The following is a 13638-nucleotide window of genomic DNA, read 5'->3' on the forward strand; positions in this document are numbered from 1 at the left end:
CTTTTGGTGATACCCATGCTTATTTATTAGTTTACAGTCGCATTTTGAATCCATGGTATGGGTCATTGCTACGTATCATACATATTACAACAAGTGCTGTAAATGGGGGAATACAGGGATGAGATCAAGGTAGTAGTAGTAATATCATTACATGAGTTGGAGTTTTCATTGATTGCCTTTGTATACGGCGTAGGTGTGATGATGCATAAATCGGTAGCTATTGATTGAGTGGGATGATGATTTGCAAAAAAATTGTGTGATACAAAGTAAGGTACAACTGATAATGATGCCTTCTTATGGTGTGAATCGGAATTGGGGATGTTTATGACCGAGTTGATCGATTTGGTCTTGCGAAAGGCCATGAAGCACATGGTCACGTTTTCCTTTGTCGCGTTGAACATTTTCCCATTTCATGTAAAATGAACATACAGCTGCACACACAAGCACCAATGCGCCCATAGCAAGATTGATTTGATTGCCGGTTGTGTATTCTGGAGCTTGAGAGGGGAGATAGGTCCAGCTTGATACGATGCCTGCCAATTCGCCCAAGCTGATAATGAAAGCGCATGCAATCGATCGCACAGTGGGTCCAGCTGTGTTATCTACTGACCAGCCAACAAATATGGGGCTGCATGTAAATCCACCACCCGTTGCGAAAAAGATAGCCATGTAACGTGGACCAATCGAACCCACGGTCAAAAGCACGGCAAATCCAATGATGGTTAAAGGTGCGCAAAGTGCAAACATGAATACGCCTCGTGTGTGCCATCGATCGGAAAGAATAGAGCATCCAATGCAAATGATACATGCAAAGGCATAGGGCGGCACGGTCATGATTTGTGTTACTACCGAGTTCCATCCGAATTCTGATAACAAGGATGGCTAATACGTAGTAGCTTTATCAGTGCTTGTGCTCTAAAGTACATCGTAGGAAAATTGACTTACCATAAACAATGCAATCGAATTCATGGATAACAATGAACCAAAAAGACCCAAGCCCATAAGCCACGTGTTGATATTGAGCATGGCGGTCTTAAAGTGCTCTCGTGTGATGGCTTCTTTCTTCCCTGCTGATAGTTGCTCAAGCTGAATACGTAATACACCGATACGTCGCTCTTCTTCGGTCAAAAAGGTGCAGCTGCCAGGGCTGTCGGGCATCACAAAATACATTGCCACTGAAATTATCATCATGATAATCCCTTCGAAAAAGAAAATGTTGCGCCATGAATGGATAATGCCCCAAGCAGGTATCTTTGAAAAGCCAATGGCGAGGAGACCTACAATACGAGTCAATGGTTTGAATGATTCAGGAATGTGACATAGCAGCAGTACCTCCAAAAGCACCAGCTACACTTGCACATGATGCATAAACGCCCACACGTGTGATAAGCTCATGTCTTCGGTAGCTACATGATTGTTGTCAATGTTAAAGCGTTGTTCAAAAAGAGCATGTGTTTGACCTGCACTTACAATGTACCAAGTGCATAGGAAATGCCCGGCATAATAGCAGCTTGTGAAATCCCGATTAAAAATCGCATGGCAAATAAACTTCCAAAGCTGTTGACGAATGCATTGCACATGGTGAGGAGGCCGCAAAGAGTGCAAATCGAAGGAAGCATGATCCTTGGGCCGTACTTTCGAACGAGTACATTGACTGGTCTATGTACAAAATGAGAACATGTAATTGATGTGTGTATGGATCATGGCAAACGTACACTTCAAAGAGCACATAGGTGATATAGAACGCAGTCATACAAATGCTCATCTTGTTATCTTCTCCCAGGTCCAATTCCTCTTGTAAGCCAAGCACTTTTGCATTGCCGATATTTGCTCTACATTATGATGTTGGTCTATGTTATATGCTAACCCGATGATCCGCCTTCTCACCTCGTTAAAAAAGCCCAAAGGTATAGGATGGTGACACTGGATAAGACACGGGCATCGAATTTGCGCCGTAAACGTGCCTCAATCTTGGGATCGATCTCTTCAAGTGTAAGTGCAGGTGCCTCTCCTTTCGATATGGTGGATTCAATGGTGGTTGCCGTTGCTGTATCGCTTTTGTAGACTTCAACCTTTTCCATTGTTGTTCTACTTTTGGTGGTATTATGATTCCATCACTCCATAATAGCGTTCTCGTGTACCTTTATATAGTCTCATTGTACGAAAAAGATGCGGCATAACCAATTGGATTCTATTCCGCTGCCATTTTAGCTTTTCTACGATCACCGCGGCTTGAATAAATCGTAATCCCCACATTTTCCCCACACAACAATTTGTTTCCCCGCTTATCAATAGTTGGTTCCTGCTTACCTTCGTCGTCATGTACATAGCCTATACGTTCTTCCATTGATCTCCAATAGCAACCATCAATGACCTGGTTTCATAGCTGGCAGGCGATCACGTTACTACTTGCATCGAACAATAGAGCCTCAGTGTGCGTACCTTTTGGCTTGTCGGATAGGACCTCATTCTGCTGGGCTCGGGCGGAATAAGTAGTTGACGTATCATCGAAGCGCGGGAAGAATTGCCAGACATGGGACATGGATGTGATGAATGATGCTTGTGTGTATATATATAACGTTTTCCCGTAGCCATTCTAGACCTTTTAAAATGATATCCTTTGGTAAATGATGCAACACAGACAATTCTACGTTCACTCACCATGATAACTTTATCATTTTGCGACCTGCCGCCTATTCCCCGCCTTTTGTTGATTCGTATCACCATTGACGAACGTATTTTCCCACTGGCGGAACATCCATCCGAAGTGCTATTAAGGTTAATCGATTAAAGCACACGTGCCCCAATTCACCCAACAACGGTTGCATAAACGTGTCTGTCAACGATGCCATTTATTGATTGATGTGGATACTCTAGTTGCATGATTTCATCTTTAACAGTCGTCTATCAGCACCAGCATGTTGTTGAGTGCAGTGTATCCTTTTGGGCGATTGCGAATGCGAGAACAACACCCGATGGAGTTGCGATTGGGAATTGGGATGGCAGGAGGAACGTAATGAGGAATGGGATTGAAAAGAAAGATGGGTTCAATGTAAGAGGAAAGGCGAGCTGAGAGAAGTTTCAAAGATCTTCACGTGGTGTGCATGATGATGATGAATGTTTATCGCTGGGTATCACCATTTTGTGTAATCAAGGAAGGAAAGGGTTGAAATCAACATTGGGCTAGCAGCTAAAATTGAAATTATATGCGGACATGGATACGCATTGACAACGACGCAATGGTTTGGATAATGTCATCATCATGTCGTAAATGGCGTCCACGCGCACATACACACACACATCGGAAAGAACTGGGTGAATGATGCCCATTTGTCATCGAGTATGCTAAAATTACCGCTTCCCATTGTCGTCCCGACAACCATTGATTGATAAAAAGTTTATCTCCTCTTTTCTTTGATCCTTCTTCTCTTTTCCTTTCCATCCCTTTATGAACGACAAGAACCCTATCTCATTTGAGGAATACAAGCTTCCTGCTGTGGGCCATGCGATATCTGGTGCTGTTGGCTCTACAATTGCCAATCTCTTTATCTATCCACTTGACATGTGAGTACATCATACACGCTCCGAAACTTTGATAAAACGAGCCCTTGCTGATCTCATGTATGTACACACAAAGCTCCACGACTCGATTACAACTCGATGACACACACAAAAAGAGCATCTTGGAGATGATAAGGACAATCTATGAAAAGGAGGGAGGATTGAAAGGATTGTATGCTGGTCTCGGTTCGGATACACTCGCAACAGTACTATCAAGCTTTATCTATTTTTACTGCTACACGTCGTTGCGTAATGTGCAAGAGGCCTTAAACAAGAGCATGGGTAAACGAGCCTCTCTCAACGTTGCTCAGGAGTTGTTTCTTGGAGCTGAAGCAGCATTGATCTCGCGCTTTTTCACCACCCCCTTCTCGAACGTAACCACACGCCTTCAAACAAGCAGGAGAACACCTGGAAAGCAACAACAAGGATTTATCGACACAGCCAAGGACATCTATAACGAGAAGGGAATATCTGGATTTTGGACTGGGTATCGTGCTTCCATGATGCTGGTATCCAACCCATCCATCACGTATTTTGTTTTTGAAAAGGCCAAGTCTTTGTACCTTGCTGGAAAAGGTGTCAATGCTGTTCTCAGCTCGCTCGAAGTCTTTCTCTTTTCAGCACTCGCCAAATCCGTTGCCACAATGATCACGTATCCATTTATCTTTATACGTACCAGCATGGTAGCTAATCGCTCGGAGAAGTACAGCTTGGGTATGCGAGCATTCATGAAGCACGTGATTGATAAGGAAGGGTTACAAGGATTGTACAAGGTAACGTGTGGGTTGTAAATGTGGCGATTTGGAAGAAGAGCTGCTCATTTTGGAGGTAATAGGGGATGCGAGCGCAAATCATCAAGGGCTTTTTCAACCAAGGCATCATGTATATGATTAAGGATCGTGTGGCTACTTGGCTCACATTACTCTTTTACACCTCCATGATGCTCAAACGACGCTCCATTCAGTAATAGCCATCCATGTCTTTCATCTTCACAATACCCCCCACCATCCATGTATATAACAAGTAAAAGCAATTTTTTTCAACACACGTATTTTGGATATACACAAAGAGGATAATGGGCCCACTAAGAAGCAGCCTTTTCGAATTGGGCGCAGCCTTCAATGGGAGCAACATACGAAGCACGATCTTTTGTAAAGATTTCAACAGCAGGCTTGAGCACTTCCGATCTATGTATGATTGTATACATATCAGCAATCGAGTTTTTCAAAGACACACAAGCTTACCCTGGAATGCCACTACCAGCGGGTGCATCTAAGATGCCTGTTTTGACGACCGTCTTGGTGCCTTGATGCTTCATGGGCCGGTTAAAGAGAGGGCAACCACAGTTGCTACAGAAGTACTTTTGCTTTTCAAAGCCGCTATCGATCTCTTCCTTTGGAACAGTATACATCTTGATAAAGCCTTGTGGATCATCAATTTCGATTTGGTCTGTTGGGAAGATGGCGTTGGTTTGATAAGGTGCACTGCCAGATTTTTGACAATGAACGCAGTAGCATGTCATGACCTTGACGGGGTTACCCTTAAGGGTGAGCTTGACATTGCCACACAAGCAGGATCCTTTAAGAGGCGTGGTAGACATGATGGATGAAAAGTGAAAGAAAGTAAATGAGTCCACGTCTATGCAATCATCAGGTTTATATCGCATTGTGCAGCTCCGCCGCAATGTATGCGGAAAATGCACCCGAAACTAAAAAGTCAACCTACACAGCCCCCACCCTTTTCCCACCGTCATCCCGTACACCCATTCCCGAACAAATATTTGATCGTATTAATAAGCATTTGCTATCGTTCTTGGAGCACTAAATTATGCAGCACCTCAAATGATGAGGCTTAGAGTGCTAAATGCGTTCTTACGTTATAGCCACGTTCAGCCTTGACATGGATGGTAGCTTACAACAGAAGAATCACTACATACACGCATGAAGCTTTGAGTTTAGGAGCATCTTTGTTGGATTCATGTTGAAGGGAGATGTAGAATGCACTACGTGATGATGTTTGATTATGATGCGAACAATAAAGTGGGATGATGAGTATGGCTAAATCAACGGCTGGTGGATTGCTATACTAATGAAGCCTCTGAAAGCAATCTTTTTGGTGTACTCATAGTATTTCATTATGCGTGTGCTCACGGGGTTATTGTAAGCAGTGGACATAAAACTACTCTCACGGTAACGCCGATTGGCAGAATGCAATGGGGCATGGACGTTGTCCATTGTCATTAAGTGTATGTGGTAGGTCTTTATTTGGATCTCACTTTTATCTCAGGTGCATCTAGGTACACTTTGTAATGACGCACAGCTATCATAAGGATGGGTTCATTGAAGCATGGTTTAGCACTACTACTGGTAGAGCATTTTGCAGGTTGCGGAAAACTATCCCATAGGCTAAGTTTGAGCGGCGATATGCGATGAGATGGCGGATTAATTCAAGCAACGGGCAAGCAACCGAGAGGTACAAAGATCCGTATAAAAGCATTAAATCTTTAGCTTTCAACGTTTACTTTACTACCACTTTTTTCTTCTTCTTCATACCTTTGTTTTCTTAATCATTATGTCTCCTGCCTGGAATCGTCTCATCCGTTTCGTTGCTTCTGATGGCAACACTTATTATGGCGAGCCCATTGTTGCTTCCGAAGATGCCACTGTCGACCAACTTGCCACTCAAGGCACTCTTGAAGCCAAGGTTATCTCTGGCGATGCTCTTTCTGATGATGCTGTTGTTACCGATCAAGTTGTCAAGGTATCCAAATTGCTTGCTCCTCTTGCCCAATCCGAGGTTCCCATTTTCAAGTGCGTTGGCCTTAACTACAAGGCACACAGTAAGCATCATTCTACTACAACTCCCTTACATGTGCTAATTAATGGTTGCTTTGAAATAGTTGCTGAAGGTGGTCGCACTCCTCCTCCTTATCCATCCATCTTTATCAAGCCCACCCATTCTCATGCCGATGCTTTTGAGGATATTCCTATTCCCAAGCTTGCCCATCCTACCACTGATTATGAGGGTGAATTGGTATGTGTGTGTGACGCTATTAAAATGGGGGAAGAAGATGATGGATCATTAACAGTGATCATTGTTAGGCTATTGTGATTGGCAAAACCGGCAAGGATATCCCTATCGACAAGGTATCTGAATACATTGCAGGTTATACCACTTGCAACGACGTATCCAACCGCCAATGGCAACGTGATCCCAAGTTTGCTGGTGGTGTTCCCCAATGGTGCTTCTCAAAGGGCTTTGACAAGTACGCACCTTTTGGTCCTGCCATTGTATCTAACAAGGTAAACAAGACTTGAGGATGACAGTGTAATAGCATGGGTATGATCATACTGACATTGAATGTGGATGATAGGTTCTTGGAGAACGTCCTGGTTTGGATCTCACCACCAAGGTGAATGGTGAAGTACGCCAAAGCACCAATACCTCCGATCTCTTGTTCCATGTACCAGAAATTGTATCCTTTGTCTCTCAAGGTACCACCGTTGAAAAGGGTACCATCATCTTGACCGGTACTCCCGCTGGTGTGGCTATGGGTATGAAGGAACCCAAGTGGCTCAAGGACGGTGATGTCGTCGAAGTTGAAATTGCAAAGATTGGCAAGATTTCCAACAAGATGGTCTTTGCATAAATGTATGCCTTTTCTTTACTTCCCTTTTTTGTTAGCTTTGTACCATAGAATCTCTTTTTTTTGTACTTTCGATATAAAACATGCTTGCTCAATCATACGTATTCACGTATTAATGCCTGTTGTTGAAGACTATGTTGACAATGCAACATCGTACATGTGATGTTAGTAGTAGCTATCCTAGCAGGCGATCATCAACATTGAGCCATTCATCCGTTGTCTCTCCTATATTCGGCCCCCTCCCATTCAACATTTTCATAATGAAGCGCGGGCTCTCTATTATCACAAAGTTGATCAGCATGTCTCAGCGAACCTTCTAACCAAATTACAAGATCGAAATGGGGAATCCCAAGGTAATGCATACTATTTCGATAAATCATGAATCCGGCGCTGACATCCATGTCCGATCTCCATAGTCAACCCCATATTGCATCCTCCCATTCAATATTTTCAAACGAACATGAGGTCTTTGTTAACACAAGATTGATCAGCATGCCCAAGAGCACCTTGTGTGAAAGTTTGAGGTTCGAGAGGGGCAATCTCATAATCAAGGATTGATGTACAGTGTTCATGCATTTATACAAGAGGTGTCCGACCTTTTAATTTCCACTCCTTCCACTCCCGCAACTTCTTGTCTCTTCCTCCCATTCTCAACTGTTGCTCCATTCAAGTACAACTACCACCTGCGAACGATTGTCCTGTTTCAACCCATCATGTCGATCCTACAATTGCCTTGATCCGATTGTCTTTGACTGAATGGCAAGCCCATGGCGTGTATACAGCCTTCTTGTCACTCTTCTACAACACACGAGTCTCTTGACACTTCACCTTCTCTTGTACGTTCTTCTATCACGACCAACCGTAACAGCATTCATTGCAGCAGCTGCTATTAGCAAGATGTATCTCCATTGTCCCATACAGCATTCGCCATCCTGGCACTCTACTCTAACACACACGCTCTTGCGCACTTCTTTACCACCACCAAACGTAACAGCAGCTGCCATTAGCAAGACCTTTACTCCATCGTCTCAAATGGCGTCGTATACTTGCAGCAACTTGCCTTACAGCCTTACTTCACGTAGACAGCAGCAGATAGCTCTTATATAGAAGCAGCTTTATTTACGCGTAGCAACTTGCTTCAATACATACAACTTCTTATGGATATGGATATGGATGTGGAGATTGGTTTGGTACGTGGATCGGAAGGAATTGGATGTATACAACGCATGGAAAAAGGGCTTTTGTTGTTATGAACCCATTGTCAACTTGACGTTGATGTTATCATCGTGGATGGGTGGTGTGTACCTGATTATTGTACTTTACATACTACCATGGCAGCGACTATCATCGTCCTTTTGCAACATGTCAACCAAGTCCAACATTACAATCCAACTGCATGTTTTCACACACCACATCTCACGGCCATCCATTTACCTTAGCACAATGCACGCCCAAAGGATAGAAGCTTCCGCATTGATGAATCTCCCCTATTGCAGCAATCCGATCTCTCTTGTCTACACGTTTTCTTTCTTTCAACATGGCACTCAGCATTACAGCTACGCATTACTTGAGTAGCATTCTTGCGCCTAAGAGTAAACTGCCTCCTTCCTAATAAAAGCCCGACACTACTCTTCTACTCACATTTGAAGCTTCAAACTTTGGCATCACGTGCTTTCAGATACGCTGATCATTCTTGTTCTCACAAGGATACCACGCTCGATTATGCAGTTGCTGAGTTTGAGCTGACTTTGTGGCTTACTTATGCACGCAAGCAGTCAGCAGCAGCAGGATAATAGAAGATAGAACTTATAATGGCCTCCGTGGAAAATTATACTAGTAACCATAGTGCTTTTCGTTATCGTCGTTTGTCACGTTCCATATACGATATTGATGCTTGTTGGTTGTGAAGCATACGGTGGGTCTAGTCGAATAAAGATAATACTCAAAGCTGTTCTTACGACGCATCTTCTTGGGATCTATATGTAATGTCGTCATTCCCAAAATGATAGCTACGGGGACTGTTATGCATCATCCCTATAAAGTATTGTTTTGATTGCGAACCCTATCGGCTGTATACTTATGATGGCCAAGAATCATATTCGATTATAAAAAAATGATCATGTTCTTATACTTGAATGTAGACAAAAAAAATCTTCTATGATCAAAAAGCCAAAGCAGGTCCTGTACAAGGACTTGCTAAGTACACGTATCACAGCAACCAAAACCAAGATTCCGTTGCTATGGAAATGCGTACCTATTCTACTGGCTGCTCCCCTCAAGGATGGGTTAAGCACTCTAATTTTTCATGCTTGAATAGCAAAGATGAACACGTGACCCATTTAATATGGGGTATGCACGATGGTGACTTTTGTATGCACATACCTATCACCCATCTTTTACGATGCAGATAATCTTGAGCACCAAAATGAGGGATGAAAGATCCATCTACCGGCTCAATGCCTCTTTTGTAACACAGCCGCCAGCTGTGCAACCATACCCGTCATTATTGTTTTCGGTATCCGTGCAAGTTGGGGGGTACCGCATCGGATCGCTTTCTTTTTGGGGGTTGTGAAGGGAAAGCGTACGAGTGTCTTCTTAATGAAATACCTCTCCACGATCTGTATAAAAACGCCATCATTCCTCGTTCTCAACGTTTCCTTACAAGCACCCACTTCTCTCTCTTCTCTTTTCTTTTCTTTCTTGCTCTCATAAACACATATACACAACATCATGTCTTCTTCTCCTGTTGTTTGGAATCGTTTGATCCGCTTTGTGGATACCAATGACAAGACCTACTATGGCGAGCCTATTGTCCCATTTGACAATGTCACTGTGGACCAGCTTTTGGCTGATGGTACCTTGGAAGCCAAGGTCATCACTGGTGATCCTCTTACTGAGAGCGCTGTTATCACTGATCAAGTCGTCAAGGTAGCCAAATTGCTTGCTCCTTTGGCACAAACTGATATCCCCATCATCAAATGCGTTGGTCTTAATTATAAAACAAGCAGTATGTTTCATTGCTACACAAGACCCCGTTAGCCATTCTTTTTAACCATTGCTCCTACTACCATACATAGATCCCGAAGCCGCGGCCAAAATCCCACCCTATCCCTCTATCTTTATCAAGCCTTCGCATGCTCATGGTGATGCCTACATTGATGTCACCGTCCCCAAGGTTGCTCATGATACTTTGGATTATGAGGGTGAATTGGTAAGTTGATGACTATTATTATTACAACATCTTTGGAGCTGACATGGCTATGTAAAGGCTATTGTGATTGGCAAGACCGGCAAGGATATCCCTGCTGACAAGGTGTCAGAATACATTGCTGGATACACTGTTGCTGATGATGTTTCCAACCGCCAATGGCAAACGGATCCCAAGTTTGCTGGTATTGCTCCCCAATGGTGCTTCTGCAAGGGCTTTGACAATTTCTCTCCCTTGGGCCCTGCCATTGTCTCCAACAAGGTAAGCAATAAAAAAAGAGGCGGGTATACGGTTATACATGATTCACTAATAATGATCCCGCATATATACAACAGCTCCTCGGAGACCGCCCTGCCTTGAACCTTATTACCAAAGTGAACGGTGAAGTGCGTCAAGATGCCAACACAAGTGATCTCGTTTTTGGCGTTCCTGAGATTGTGTCTTTTATCTCTCAAGGCACCACCATTGAAAAGGGTACCGTCATCTTAACCGGCACACCTGCTGGTGTTGCTATGGGTATGAAGGAACCCAAGTGGCTCAAGGATGGTGATGTTGTTGACATTACAATCGCCCAGATTGGCAGAATTTGCAACAAGTTTGTCTTTGCATCATAAATGAATGATCTCTTCATTATTCCCCATTTCCCCCCTTTTTCGCTTCTTTGTATCATAGAATGAGAACTTGTCAATAAACCATACATGTACAAATATACAGGATTAAAAAAGATAGAGTGTAATGTGTGATGCGCTATTGCATAGTTGTACAAATATGTGGGGGAATACTCTACAACACATTTGTTGTAATGCGATCAAGGGGCTCGATAGCTGGGGATGGATATCCCTATGCTGCATGGTGGTGTTTAGGGATCAAAGCTATAGATGGTGTGTGTGTGCTTGGGGAGTCTACCTAAAATAGGGTGATAGGGATCTAGAGTAGCATCGGAAGCTTGCTGGATGAGTAATAGCGTGCATGGAATTATTACTATAAGGGATAGTAAAGGACGAAAATGAGAGCATGAGAAATAGCACAAATGCCCAGTGATCCGAGAAATACTGGTTGTTGCATGGATGGACGCATTTGGCAAGTGCAGTGCACATATTTTTGAGACAAAGAAAGAAAATGAAAGCAGTCAAAGAGGCATAGAACAGATAAAGAACATGATCATTGTGTCTATGTGTGATTGTATTTGATCATTTTAGTGTATTTGAGTTGCATTGTACAAAGGTAAAAACAAAGAAAGCTTCATAAACAAAAAAGCCAGTTTTCTATCTCGGGATGAGGGATGTGTAGTAAAGGGATGATGTTTTGCGGGTGATGAAATGCTTACAAACAAGGGCAATGGGTAGTACAAATAGGAAGAGGGGGGTGATGGTGTCAAAATAGCTGTGTGTGTGCGTGTGCGTGTGTGTGAGACATTTTCTCCTAAAGGCGAGCAACGTCGTCCACGGCTTCCTTTCCACTTTTGTATTCAGCCAAGCGCTTCTGAGCTACCGTAATGGCATTGTGTCCAAAGAGCCAAGGTTGGAAATCGCCATCTGCCCATTGATTGGGGTTCCTGGCACCTGCAGGCAATCGACCACTCATTCCCAAGTCGCGCAACTCTTGTTCATCGCCATCGGGCATGTGCCAGATATCGCCATTCTCGTATGCACCCTTTTGAATGCGTTCCGCACGTGGACGTCGCAGCTTTTCATATACGGTCATCAGAGCGGGTACTTCATTCTTGGATTCAATACCAGTGAGTAGCACACCAAGGGTTGCACCATCTTCGACGGCCTGTGCGGCTCCTTGTGCAAGGTAGGGCAACATGGCATGTGCAGCATCGCCAATAAGCACCACACGACCCGAAGGACTAACCCAATTACTAAGGACCGGGAGATCAGCAAGTGTCCACTTGAGACAATGATCGACTTTGTCAAGAACACGGCGGATGATTGGATCAAACTTGCGATAATGCCATTTCATCTCCTCCAAGTTACCAGGTTCGTTCCATTGGCCTACGGCTGCTTGTCCTGGATGTGACATGACCAAGTTATACAATTGGCCATTGCGAATAGGATACGCCATCACGTGTCGTCGATAGCCAATCCAGCAATTCGAATTGGGATCATCCATCAAATAGGACACCATGGGATCAGCTCGCATCTTGTCAACGGGAACAGTGGCTCGATACGCACAATTGGTCGATACACGAGGCAATACTTCTTCATCAGGCATCACTGCAAGTCGCACACGTGAACGAATACCTACATACGATATTCAACTTTAACGTATGATCATCATGTCATCAATGGGATAACAACAACAACAACATACCATCAGCACCCACAATCAAGTCGCCTTTGAACGTGTCACCATTCTCAAGGAACACGGTGGCAGTGGCATCATCCACCTTATCCACACGAGCATTCAAAATCACCTTGGCACCAAGTTCGACTGCAGCATCATAGAGCAATTGCTGGTAATCAGCACGATGGATCAACCAGTAACTATACCACCAATAACAATGTGAGTATACATGTATATATGGATGGATGGCTTCATTGTTATGGACTTACGGATAGCCATAGGTATCAACCATTTTAGGCAACAAGGGGGTAGGACCAATGACTTCACCCGTGGAGAAACGTCGCATGTTGATATTGGCAGGCCACACCACCTTCTCCTTGAAACGCTCATACAACTTCCATTGATCAAGTAAACGAGTGGTGTTGGGAGGGACTTGGATACCAGCACCCACTTCACTGAGAGCGGTAGCACCTTCGAGAACAGTGACGTTATGACCAACTTTGCGAATTGCAATGGCAGTAGCAAGACCACCGAGACCACCACCAACAATGACAATATCAAGAGTCACTTGGGAAACCATGTTTGTGAGAGCTCAAGTAAATGAAAATAGTAAAAAGTGGAAGGAAATGGATAATAAAACAAGTCAAGTGGGTGCCTCATATATATCTACTCCTTCTGTTCTCCGGTGTCATTTGCTAGCGTGGGGTCATCATACGTGAACGTGTAAAGAAGCTACATTATAGAACAAGCTTTCCCGCCAAATGGAAAGCTCCCTATTGGTTAGCATTTCCGAAAGGTCCATCATTAAACTTCTCCCATGATGATGACTACTACATCACTTTCAAAAGTCGTTGTTTCCCTCCTCATTGAGAATCTGTAACAAGTCTTCCACCATCAGGTCATACTTTCTGAGGCGATCATCCGTGATCTTTAA

At 43.7% G+C, this 13638-nt stretch overlaps 6 protein-coding genes across 6 annotated transcripts; 3 read left to right on the forward strand and 3 right to left on the reverse strand.

Annotated features, from left to right (window-relative positions):
• Positions 1-294: 294 nt before the first annotated feature.
• On the reverse strand, positions 295-2081 carry O0I10_009690 (uncharacterized protein; the record flags this gene model as incomplete). The annotated part of the gene is made up of 6 exons (XM_058489677.1): positions 295-882; positions 946-1277; positions 1333-1406; positions 1471-1659; positions 1716-1832; positions 1888-2081. The coding sequence occupies 6 exons, from the start codon at positions 2079-2081 to the stop codon at positions 295-297; spliced, it is 1494 nt and encodes a 497-aa protein (XP_058339553.1).
• A 1367-nt stretch (positions 2082-3448) lies between these two features.
• On the forward strand, positions 3449-4528 carry O0I10_009691 (uncharacterized protein; the record flags this gene model as incomplete). Its single annotated transcript, XM_058489678.1, has 3 exons — positions 3449-3564; positions 3638-4334; positions 4397-4528. 3 exons carry the CDS (start codon positions 3449-3451, stop codon positions 4526-4528), a joined length of 945 nt encoding a protein of 314 aa, XP_058339554.1.
• Positions 4529-4645: 117 nt separating this feature from the next.
• O0I10_009692 (uncharacterized protein) lies at positions 4646-5161 on the reverse strand (the record flags this gene model as incomplete). Its single annotated transcript, XM_058489679.1, has 2 exons — positions 4646-4748; positions 4806-5161. The coding sequence occupies 2 exons, from the start codon at positions 5159-5161 to the stop codon at positions 4646-4648; spliced, it is 459 nt and encodes a 152-aa protein (XP_058339555.1).
• A 971-nt stretch (positions 5162-6132) lies between these two features.
• O0I10_009693 (uncharacterized protein) lies at positions 6133-7210 on the forward strand (the record flags this gene model as incomplete). The annotated part of the gene is made up of 4 exons (XM_058489680.1): positions 6133-6400; positions 6461-6594; positions 6663-6863; positions 6935-7210. The coding sequence occupies 4 exons, from the start codon at positions 6133-6135 to the stop codon at positions 7208-7210; spliced, it is 879 nt and encodes a 292-aa protein (XP_058339556.1).
• Positions 7211-9937: 2727 nt separating this feature from the next.
• O0I10_009694 (uncharacterized protein) lies at positions 9938-11029 on the forward strand (the record flags this gene model as incomplete). The annotated part of the gene is made up of 4 exons (XM_058489681.1): positions 9938-10214; positions 10285-10418; positions 10476-10676; positions 10751-11029. 4 exons carry the CDS (start codon positions 9938-9940, stop codon positions 11027-11029), a joined length of 891 nt encoding a protein of 296 aa, XP_058339557.1.
• Positions 11030-11837: 808 nt separating this feature from the next.
• O0I10_009695 (uncharacterized protein) lies at positions 11838-13284 on the reverse strand (the record flags this gene model as incomplete). The annotated part of the gene is made up of 3 exons (XM_058489682.1): positions 11838-12661; positions 12732-12904; positions 12974-13284. 3 exons carry the CDS (start codon positions 13282-13284, stop codon positions 11838-11840), a joined length of 1308 nt encoding a protein of 435 aa, XP_058339558.1.
• Positions 13285-13638: the final 354 nt, after the last annotated feature.

Source organism: Lichtheimia ornata (genome assembly GCF_029851405.1).
Source record: "Lichtheimia ornata isolate CBS 291.66 chromosome Unknown scaffold00058, whole genome shotgun sequence".
Lineage (NCBI taxonomy): Eukaryota > Fungi > Mucoromycota > Mucoromycetes > Mucorales > Lichtheimiaceae > Lichtheimia > Lichtheimia ornata.